At 40.1% G+C, this 11,421-nt stretch overlaps 1 protein-coding gene across 2 annotated transcripts in view; it reads left to right on the forward strand.

The window, feature by feature from the left end:
* Positions 1-11,153, forward strand: part of BCAT1 (branched chain amino acid transaminase 1) — a 51,554-nt gene extending 40,401 nt beyond the window's left edge. For both annotated transcript variants that reach the window (XM_087968764.1, XM_087968763.1), the window contains 6 exons: positions 611-774; positions 3,129-3,271; positions 5,106-5,191; positions 6,884-7,024; positions 8,178-8,252; positions 9,788-11,153. In XM_087968764.1, coding sequence (XP_087824890.1) covers positions 611-774; positions 3,129-3,271; positions 5,106-5,191; positions 6,884-7,024; positions 8,178-8,252; positions 9,788-9,829 — 651 coding nt within the window. In that variant the 3' untranslated portion in view covers positions 9,830-11,153. The remainder of the gene's footprint in view (positions 1-610; positions 775-3,128; positions 3,272-5,105; positions 5,192-6,883; positions 7,025-8,177; positions 8,253-9,787) is intronic.
* The last annotated feature ends 268 nt before the right edge of the window (positions 11,154-11,421 follow it).

An 11,421-nucleotide genomic window follows, 5' to 3' on the forward strand; every position in this document is an offset into this window, starting at 1 on the left:
GCAGTTGACTTATGAGCTCACTTCTCCCTCCACTCATGGCCATTAAGCGAGACATCACAACTTGCAATTTGACTGCTGGCTTCTCTATTGACTTTTGCTTGTTGGAAACCAGCTGTGAAGTGCACAAATGGCAATCACATGATTGTGTGGGCTGCTGTGATACAGTAGTTGCAAATGTGAAGACTGGTCACTTTTTCGGTTCTGTCGTATCTCTAATCAGTCACTAAACAAGGCAATCCTTAAGCCAGGTCTACCTATAACTTCTGGTACTGCCAATTGACAGATCCATCTCATAACTCAATGCCTGTGGTGGTCAAATCACAGATTTATAGACCCATGAAGTTGGAAAGAGGTATTTCAGCCACCAAATCCAACTCTGGTTATTGAAGGTACCTGAAGCATACCTAACACTTCAGTGTTTAGCCTCTGTTCTGATACATGCAACAAAGGATGGCTTTTTTGCTTCCTTAACCTATTGGTTCTGTTGATGATAAGAAATGTTGGGACATTTCTTCTCTATATTTTATGCCATTTCAGTTTTATTGATTAATATAAGAACTGGATAAGAACCCATAAGTTCAATGAATTTGTCTTCCCTTTTTCTGTGTAGCCTTCTCTTGGAGTCAAGAAGCCATCAAGGGCTATTCTCTATGTGATACTGAGCCCTGTGGGGCCCTACTTCACAAGTGGGACCTTCAACCCCGTCTCCTTGTGGGCAGATCCAAAATATGTTCGAGCTTGGAAAGGTGGGACGGGGGACTGCAAATTGGGAGGGTAAGTGAATCTTGTTGCAGTCATACTCATTAAGACAGGGGTGGGCAATTGTAGCAACTTTACAAGCTGCAAACTTCAGCTCCCAAAATTCCTGAGCCAGCATGGGAAAATGCATTGAGAATGCATTTGGAAATACATAAGCTTTTTTTGTTTTTAACTAAGGGGGCCTTGACATGAAGTGCTGGAGATATGCTCCTCAAACTAATAGGCCAAGGCAAGATAGTGTGTGGAGCCATAGGAAGAATTCAGTTTGAGATCTTGCTGTTTTGCTTCTCTTCCAAAAAGCATCGTCGGTTCTAGCAGGATGGTAGTTTCAACATGGCGTGGCAGAGTGAGGCTGGGAAGAATCATATTTCTTTTTTGCAATCATCTGCAATGTCCACATGCTGGATAGAGAGGAACATTGGTTTGAAAGAGGGGCGAAAGAGGCCATTTACAGTAGGTTAAAACTGAGCAGCCCTCACTCAACAGAGGGGGAGGGATAAGAGCAGGGAGGGATTTTGCTGGTTCAAACGGGTTCGGGCAAACCCCTAGCTCCGAAGATCAGCTCGGAGCAAACCGGTTCGCTCCGACAATCATGTGGGCCCGTGTGTGCTGTACTGACCTTTATCGTCCCAGCTGATCAGCGTGGAAGAACGGATTGCTGCTCCTCAGCTGTTACTCCCCCGAAGTAACATAGCAGGTAAGGATTCTGGCATTGCCGTTCACGCATGCGAAGCGTGCGATCACTGAACTGGTTGTTATCCCACCCCTGGATAAGAGACCACCTATCTCCTGTCTACAATGTAGTCCTTTCAGCAATTCTAAGAAGATTCTACCCCCATTTTCATTCTGGTACAGGTAACCCTGAGGGCACAGATAAACCCTCAAGTGGCCTCAAAGACCTCTCAGGGAGAGTGCTAACAACCAGATGACTGCAACGACCAGAGGACAGCCCCTGTCCTATTGTCCCCAATTATTAGTACCTATTTCATGTATTTATACTTTTGTTTATTCTTATTTCTATTGTATTGTAAGTGTTTGACAAACAAAATAAAATAAATAAATAAACAATCAATCAATCAAACAAATAAATAAATAAACCCTTCCCCATCCTTCCAACCCAACACGAGCACACAACGGATATAAACTTAATGTAAACTACTCCAAACTCGATTGCAGGAAGTATGATTTCAGCAACAGAGTGGTCAATGTCTGGAACTCACTACCTGATTCTGTTGTCACCTGCTCAAACCCCCACTCCTTTACCCTCAAACTAACCTCTATTGACCTCACCCCATTCCTAAGAGGTCTGTAAAGGGCGTGCATAAGCGCACAATCGTGCCTACCGTCCCTGTCCTATTATCCCCAATTATTAGTATCTATTTCATGTATTTATACTTATTTCCAATATATTGTAAGTGTTTGGCAAGTAAAATAAATAAATAAATAAATAAACCCTTCCCCATCCTGTCAGAACTAATCCTTCCATTGCTGCCACCATCCTGCCAGATCCAACGAAGCTTCTTGGATAAGAAACGAAATGTTTTCTTCTTCGTCCTCAAAGGAAAAAAAAAACAGTCCAGTTGCCTTTTGAAAAAAGCACCTTGGACACAACTATGACCTGGATGACTGAGAATCTCCACACAGACACAATGGCACCCTTGCAATGTCTCTCTCTGCAGTATGCCATTCACATTGGGAGGACAACCTAAGTTTAGAGAGTCCCTTAACCAGGGGTGGGATTCATTTTTTTAAACAACCGGTTCTGTGGGGCATGGCTTAGTTGGTGGGCGTGGCTTGGTAATGTGACTGGCTGGGCGTGGCCAACTCAACATCACTCAAATCGAGGCATGCATCTCCTCAACTGGCTTCTCGACTGTGGGGACGCTGCAATAGTCATAAGTGTGAAAAATAGTTATAAGTCACTTTTTTCAGTGCCATTGTAACTTTGAATGGCCACTTCACACAAGCAAAGTACCAGCAAAGGAGGGGAAAAAAACTCCAGAGATGTTCTTGAGACAGGAAGTCTAGTCCTGCCAAGAATGTAAAAAGGGTTAACGGAGAGTCAGTTTCTGTAAGCAACACCAGAATGTTTCCTTCCTTCCTTCCTTACAGGATTAGGCCAGTAATTTCTTCTAACAACCGGTTCTCCGAACTGCTTAGAATGTTAACAACCAGTTCTAGCGAATAGGTGCGAACCTGTAGAATCCCACCCTTGGCCTTAATTCGAAAGCCAGCTGCTCTTAGGGTTGCAGCCTGCCTGTGTCTGTGGAGGTACTGTGTTAGGGAATATCTGTTACATATTAGAAAGCAAATCACTTGTAGGTATATTGTCAAGTATATAAATGGCCTTTTTGCTCTGTGCCCCAAAGGAATTATGGCTCTTCGATTTATGCCCAACGTGAAGCCATGGAATTGGGGTGCCAACAGGTCCTCTGGCTTTATGGGGATGACCATCAAATTACAGAAGTCGGGACGATGAATCTTTTCCTGTATTGGCGAAATGAAGATGGAGGTATGGGGTCTGACTTGATTGAACTGCTACCTGAAGCTTCCTGTCCCTTAACCTTATCTACTATATTGGAAATAAATGGCTTTTTTTTAAAGCTCTCCATCGTCCTACACATGGTTCCACCTTGCAACGATGTTAGAGATGGGGAACCTGGAACCTCAGATCCAAGTGCTCCTCAAAAAATCTTGGGCATGGTTCCAGAGGCCCTCGCTATTGCTAATAAATTAATTAGAGGTGGGGGAAATAATTAAATATATGGTCTACTTAATGAATGTCATATAATTATGAAATATAAAATCAGAACTGCCTGTATAACTACATTCAGAGAATACTCCTAAATGATTCTATGATTGGAGTTGTATCAAGGGAACTTTGACCTGGATCCGGGCTGTTCATCTTTTTTCCTAATAATTTGGGAAAAGGTGGGATTACGACATTTGCAGAGCATGTAAATCTAGGACTGGCTAATACTTTAGAAGGGAAAGAGAAGATTAAAAAAAAAACTGAGAAGACTTGAACGTGAGCTAAAATGAAGAGGATGAAATTTAAATCAGAGAAATTTAGAAGTCTTACATCTAGAAAGGGTGAATAATGAAAGTCCCCTGTATAAAATTTGAGAGTCCTGGAGATCGTGTGAAAAGCGTTTGGTTGATGTAGCAGAGTTGCATGCTTTCCTCAATCTGGACACCCTTCAGATGATGCAATATAAAGACCTTCACATGTCATGTTAATATGACGGCTGGATTCTTAAAACATAGTGAAGCACAAACTATCCAAACCCATTTTGACCCAGTCTAGCATTGTATGCAAAAAATAGTATTGTTGATGATCCAAGCTCTGTAAAGGACCTTCGAATACTCATCTCTAATGATCTAAGTGCTAGAGCCCACTGTTACTACATAGCCAAAAAGGCATTAAGAGTTGTTAACCTAATCCTACGTAGCTTTTTCTCTGGTAATATCACACTACTAACAAGAGCATACAAAACATTTGCTAGACCAATACTCGAATACAGCTCATCAGTCTGGAACCCACATTACGTATCTGATATTAGCACAGTTGAGAAAGTCCAGAAATATTTCACAAGAAGAGTTCTCCACTCCTCTACTCGTTGCAGAATACCTTATGCCACCAGACTCGAAATTCTCGACCTAGAAAACCTAGAACTACGCCGCCTTAGGTCCGATCTAAGTATGATATATAAAATCATATATTGCAATGTCCTACCTGTCAATGAATACTTCAGCTTCAACCATAACAACACAAGAGCACACAATAGATACAAACTCAAGGTTAACCGCACCAAACTTGATTGCAGGAAATTCGACTTCAGCAACAAAGTGGTCAATGTCTGAAATACTCTACCTGACTCTGTGGTTTCTTCCCCAAACCCCAAAAACTTTAACCTTAGACTGTCTACTATTGACCTCACCCCTTTCCTAAGAGGCCTCTAGGGGGCGTGCATAAGTGCACCAATGTGCCTACTGTCCCTGTCCTATTGTTTCTTTTATTTTTCTTATATGTACCCATTTCGTGTATTCATAACTATGTATACACTTATACTTATTATCTTGTAAACAATTGACAAATCAAGTAAATAAATAAATAAAGTATGTCTTCTAAAAGATTAGTGTTTTTTTTTCCAAATGTACCTGCCTTCCAAGAAATAAGAAGGAAAATTCTTCAGAACAGTAAATATCAAAACAGAACTACTGCAGAACAACTTCTTAGAGTATTTTTTCAAAACCCTCTTCTTATAGCTGCTATAACTATTATTTTTGTACGATTGTATAATGCTGTACTTTTATGCTCAAGTGTCTTGCTTTTTTATTGACAGAAGATGAGCTGGCAACCCCACCTCTAGATGGCATCATTCTTCCTGGTGTGACGAGGCAAAGCATCTTAGATCTGGCACGCAAGTGGGTAGGTAGCCATCTGCTCGGATAGTTCTGAACTTCTGATCCTTCAATGTGCTATCTATTTTTCTGGTAGACTATTAGGCTGCAACACTTCTTCCAAATCCCAAATCAGCTTGCAGTGGAATTTCCATTCAGCTCACAGACTAACTTGCAACCTCTTGCTTTTGTTATCAGCAGAATATAGACTCATATATTAATAATTGAGTCAGTGATTGGCAAAGACAGGAATCCCAAAAGTGCTTTTCCAAAAGGCAATTGGACCTTCTTTGTTTTTCCTTGAAGATGTTTCACTTCTCGTCCAAGAAGCTTCTTCTGAACTGAAGCTTCTTCTGAACTGAGAACTGAAGAAACGTCTTGGATGAGAAGCGAAACATCTTCAAGGAAAAACAAAGAAAGTCCAGCTGCCTTTTGAAAAAGCACCTTTCAAACAACCATGACCTGGATGATTGAGAATCTCCCTATATAGAGACAAAGAGAGGAATAGACAGAGAGTTCTGGATCAGAAAAGGCCCATCCTAGATGGCATTGGTTCTCATAATTGGTGCTCATAATCCTCATAAAAGGCCAACCAGATGCCTCAACTGTACTTGTCCCTCTTCAGACATGATTTCCTTGCAACTGATATTTGAAGGCATGTGGCCTTTCCCTTGGAGATAATGTTGAATCTTCAAAACTAATTCCTCTTGATGAACCCGTGAGTCTGAATTTGTCCCATCTCCTTTCGAAACAATTCAAGTTACAGGCCACCATTTGATTTTTCTGGTAATTAATTCTAGCAAGTTAATCATGTGCTGTAATATGATGAAATCATAGTCCAGTCTAAAGTACACCTTACTGGGTGATCTAATAGCAACTATATTGATATAACCATGCTCTGCCCTGGCTGTTGGATTGGGCATAGTTACTAAAGATGATTCTATGTTGTTGTATTTTATTCAAGCTTAAAGAGACATAGCTCTTTAAGCCACTGTTATAAGTACTGAAAAAGTTAGGGTGGCTGGCTGGCTGGCCGGACACACAGATGCATAGATACATAGATAGATGCATAGATAAATAGACATGAGGTTCAAACCTTATGCTTGCTTTTCCTATTTGTGTGCCTTAACAGGCAGAAACCAGTTGATAATTTGTCCAAGAAGCAATACTGATTAATCTATGTCATGGGTGTCAAACTTGATGCATCACGTTGCTGTCACGTGATGTTTTGTGACATTTTTCCCATTCACAGAGCTGGGGATGGGCGTGGCCTACTTGTGATGTCTCTAGCCAGTGGGCTGCCAGTTTGACACTCCTGGTCTATGTAGTTAGTAGAAGTTACGTTCAACTTGAAATCGACTTTACTTTTACCTCAGCTAGGTGGCAGTATCTGTATATTTTTTTAAAAAAACTGCAAGGCAGGGCTGAACCTGGTTAATACTCAGATGGTGACCATCAAGAGATGCTTGGGCTAAATTGGGAAGTTGAAGAAATATCTCAGAAGGAGGCAGTGAGAAATCACTGCTAAATTGAAAAGCTGCACTGTTGTATTGAAAACTGCTATATTGAAAATTACATGGGTGTCTCCTTGAAGTCTCCAAGAGCTGACCTAAAGAAGGTTTACATTTTATAAATATAAACTCTTTACATTTTAAACAATACAAGAATCTTAGTTCTTGGCAAACATAATTTCTAGAACTGCTTGCTTATCTTTTTTCAGGGTGAATTTAAAGTATCAGAGCGATACATTACTATGAACGATCTCACAACTGCCTTGAAGGAAAAGAGAGTGAAGGAAATGTTTGGGGCTGGAACAGCTTGTGTTGTATGTCCTGTTTCAACAATACTATACCTGGGAGAGGTAAGAGATATAAAAGCAGAAATCGATAAAGTTTATGGACTAAAGACTTGCAAGAATAAGAAGTATTTCAAGGGATTATTTGGTACAGTTTGTCAGGAGAAAGATGGATCACATTTTGCATCAATACAAGACTGAAAATTATACAGATGTAATTCTTCTTAAAGAATCTCCTATTAGAATCCTGAATTAGAGAAAAGTGTTTTGTTTTGTTTTTGACAGAAAGATTAAAGTAGAAAAGCATCCCATTTTGAGGGGACAAATTGGAACTTGAGTAGAGAGGTTCTAAAATTTCTGTAAAAGTTACGATATGCAGAATGCAAGGCAAAATCTCAGTAGCCCCTGAGTCAAATTTATCAATCGTTTCAATTGTAGCAATGAATAATAGCAACAGCACTTACACTTATATATGGTTCCATACTGCAGCACTCTCTGTGTGGTTTCCAATGTCAGCCTATTGCCCCCAACTATCTGGGACCTCATTTTACCAACCTCGGAAGGATGGAAGGCTGAGTCAACTTTGAGCCCCATCAGGATTGAACTCCAGGCTGTGGGCAGAGTTTGACTGCAATACTGCATTCTAGCCAATGCGCCACCGGGACTCAAAGCTTGATATTTAGCTGATTATATACACCATCAAATTATTGCTGACTCTTAGATTTTTTTCCCCCAAGACCATCTCTTGTTCTAACCTGGTTCTTCAATTGTTCCAACAACTGTAACTAAGTCTGTTCCCCTTCCTGCTGATATGAATATCTTGCTGAAATTACAGGCATTCCCAGGAGGGAAGATTCTGTATTGTCATAGCTGATATAATTTCTCTCCTTATATTCCTTGCAGATGCCATAATATAATTTGTACCAGCCAAATAAAATGTCTTTGGCAGTTTAGTTCTTGGGAATGAATTTAATATTTGTGTGACAGTTGAATAATGATCTTTTGTCAGCTTCGCTTCTACAGAATTTGTTTTGCTCTGAATTAAGATTGAACAGAAAAAGAAAAACGTTATATCTCAAATGGGGGGGAAAAGAAAGTTTTTCACTGCTGGGTTTTCATTTATTGGTTTGTTTTTTTGTTCCTAAGCCTTTTGTCATTCCATCTGAAATCGATTTCCTGAACACCTTTGTAGTTTAACTTAGTTTTTCTTTTCTTCTAGAATTTGTGTATTCCGACTATGGAGAATGGACCTCAAATAGCAACCCGTTTCTGGAACCAGCTAAGTGATATCCAAGTAAGGCTCTCATATGTTTTCTATGAGAAATAGACAAATGGTTGAATGGCTCAATTATTTCTCCTGACAGAAACGCAGTAGGTAGACGTAATTCCACAGTCTCTATACTTTGATTCAACAATAATCAAATGAGCCATTTGATGGGCTCCATACCACTCTGGTTTCCCCAGGCTTGTTAGCAAAACCAGGTCTTGTGAAAGAGTGTCCAAGTAGGGGGCAATCTTATACCCACAGGGATGAGCCACCATGGAGAAGGTCCTTCTTGGTCCTACTAGATGAACTTCCTTAAGAGAGGGAACTTGTAGTATTCTCTGCCTCTGGTGAGTCAGGTAGATATGACCGGGAAAAGATGGTCCTTTAGATAACCTGGTCCCAAGCCATGTAGGGCTTTGAAGGTGACAATCAGCACTGTGAATTGAACTAGGATGAAAAGAAGGACTAGGGGTGACATGATAGCAGTGTTCCAATATCTCAGGGGCTGCCACAAAGAAGAGGGAGTCAAGCTATTTTCCAAAGCACCTGAGGGCAGGACAAGAAGCAATGGGTGGAAATTAATCAAAGAGAGAAGCAACTTACAACTAAGGAGAAATTTCTTGACTGTTAGAACAATTAATCAGTGGAACAACTTGCCTCCAGAAGTTGTAAATCTTCCAACACTGGAAGTTTTTAAGAAGAGATTAGATAACCATTTGTCTGAAGTGGTGTAGGGTTTCCTACCTAAGGAGGGCATTCGACTAGAAGACCTCCAAAGTCCCTTCCAACTCTGTTATTCTATTCTATTCGATGCAGTTCCCACAGTACATATGTACACATCTAAGCCTGCCCAAGACCAGCTCTTTCCAAATCAAGGAGCAACCATAGGCGTTAACCAATATTCTGGGCTCACTCTCAGTAGAAGTGTCAGAACAACAATCTTTTTTTTTTTGGGGGTTCATTTACAATTTATTTCAAATTAAATATAGTTAACCTGTAATGGCCAACTTGCCACGGCCAACTCGCCATAGCCAACTCTCCAAGTGTTACACTAATATCGAAGAAATATTGGAATAGAATCATTAAAGAAAGGATGCCAAGGGAGGGACAAAATGAAATGTGAATGACAAAAATTAAAATAATTCTTTTAACTATTTTTAAATAATAAAACTGAATTCTTGAATTGCCCCACAGCGAGTTATCCTGTGGTGAGTTGAACATGGCAAGTTGGCTGCGGTGACTTGTCCCATTCTGTCCCCCAGGGATGTATTTCAGTTACATGAAAGATGTGATGAACATTTTGGGCAACTGAATGCAATTTTAGGGCTTTGGGAATGTACTTCTTCTGTACATCACTCTCTCAACCTCTTCTTCAGCATTTTTAACAGCCAACCAAATGCAGAGTTTTCAAAAACTCTAAAATGGTCTTCCAGTATGGAGACCTACTCCATAGTTTTCACAGAAGAGGTACCTGGTTAGTGTCTTGGTTGAAGAAAGACTTGAACTTGAAACTCTAGGGCTCCCCATGGCGTTTCTCCTAACCCTCTTTGTTTGTGTTTCAGTATGGAAGAGAAGACAGCGACTGGACCATCGTGGTGTCATGAATGTGAGGGACAAGAACATTTCAGCCTTCTACAAGCACAACAAAGTGTTCGAAATACCACCTGAATGATGAACAGTTTTACTGTAGCTCTGTGTAGAGTAGTCTGTGTATTATCACTTTATTCCTGAGCTGGGAGTTGGGTCCACAAGCCAGGAAACGAAACTTAGGGTTATCATTTCCAGGCTGCAAACATCAACGCTGATCACGAAATAGCAGGAACAAGCTTTCTTTCTGTATCTCTTTGCTGCTACGTTGTGGTCAAGAAGATTTTTGCAGGCCAGAGAAGGTAGCCCCAGTGAGCACATTTTGTCTTCTGTGATTTTGGTCTAGAATAGAAATCTGTCTTCTGGTGGAGGTGCTAGATGTCAACAATAGAAACTTTCCTAACACAACCCTTGGTGTCCCTTATATCCTTGGTACAGTGGACAACTGTGTTTAGAAGTTCTTCAACTGCTCTTCATGGCAAGCCAAGTACTCTTGGCCTTGAGTCACTTTTTAACCAGATTGTGACATGACTATTTGCCAAATGATTGAGAGTAAACTTTTCACTATCTCTTTCTCATCTGCAACCTTAGAAAATGAAAGATTTATTTTTCATAAGACAGGTAGATATAGTATATGCAGTAAATATTTCGCCATCTCTTGATTTTTTCCATCTTTAGGACAATTGTTCTAATTCACAGGAATTAGAATTTGAAGAATCCCAGCTTCTGATCACCAGCTAGAATCACATCTCACAGATAATAATTCCCAAACTGGGTCCAATTTCTCTGATGTCTAGAGGAATTTTTTCCCCCGTCATTAATAAATGACTTCTATCATTGCCAAACTATGGAAAGTTCTGTAAAGTAAGTTGGTTGAATGCAGAATAAGGGTTCTATTGGTTGATGGCATAGCCATCTATAACATTTTAAACAAGGCAGGTTTTAGAGACCTGCCAGATATCAGATTATGGCCCAATCCATCATGCTTGAAATCTTTTAGAAAACAACGTTCTTTGTAGCTTCTACAATCCTACCATTGTCTCAGCTTTTCTTGGAGACATTGATTTTAAAACCTTACTCTTCCCTTCACACAGTCTTGAAATCATGGCACCACAATGATCAGATGCATTAGAAAAGTTTCCTGATTATCTGAATAAGCTTTAATAATCTACTGCATCAAAATAGATTAAAAGAGATGTTACTGAAGCATCTTGAGATATGGGAAGGCCTTTAAATCAAGTGTGGGCTGACCCTAACTTACAAGATCTACTTTGATCTTCCTTCTTTTTCCTTTTATTTCTACTGGACTCTCCCAAGATCCACAAAACTAGATCAAGTTATTATAAAATAATGGTCTGGAGCAATGGTTCTCACCCTTTTCTTTACCACGGACTCTTTTTAAATATATTTTGTGGCCACTGACCATGGCCACAAACCCCCAAGACTTAACTCAAGATTTAAATCTTAACATATTTTTCAAGCCTTTGTGGACTCTCCCTATGACATTGTGATCATCCAGAGGTCTGCGGACCACAGGTTGAGAATCACTGGTCTGGAGAAAGCAAACCACCTTGAAACATATTGCTTTGGTTAATTTTAAATTTTCCCT

This window comes from Notechis scutatus, chromosome 6 (assembly GCF_049901735.1).
Source record: "Notechis scutatus isolate UNSWTSFEM ecotype Mainland chromosome 6, rNotScu1.2, whole genome shotgun sequence".
Lineage (NCBI taxonomy): Eukaryota > Metazoa > Chordata > Lepidosauria > Squamata > Elapidae > Notechis > Notechis scutatus.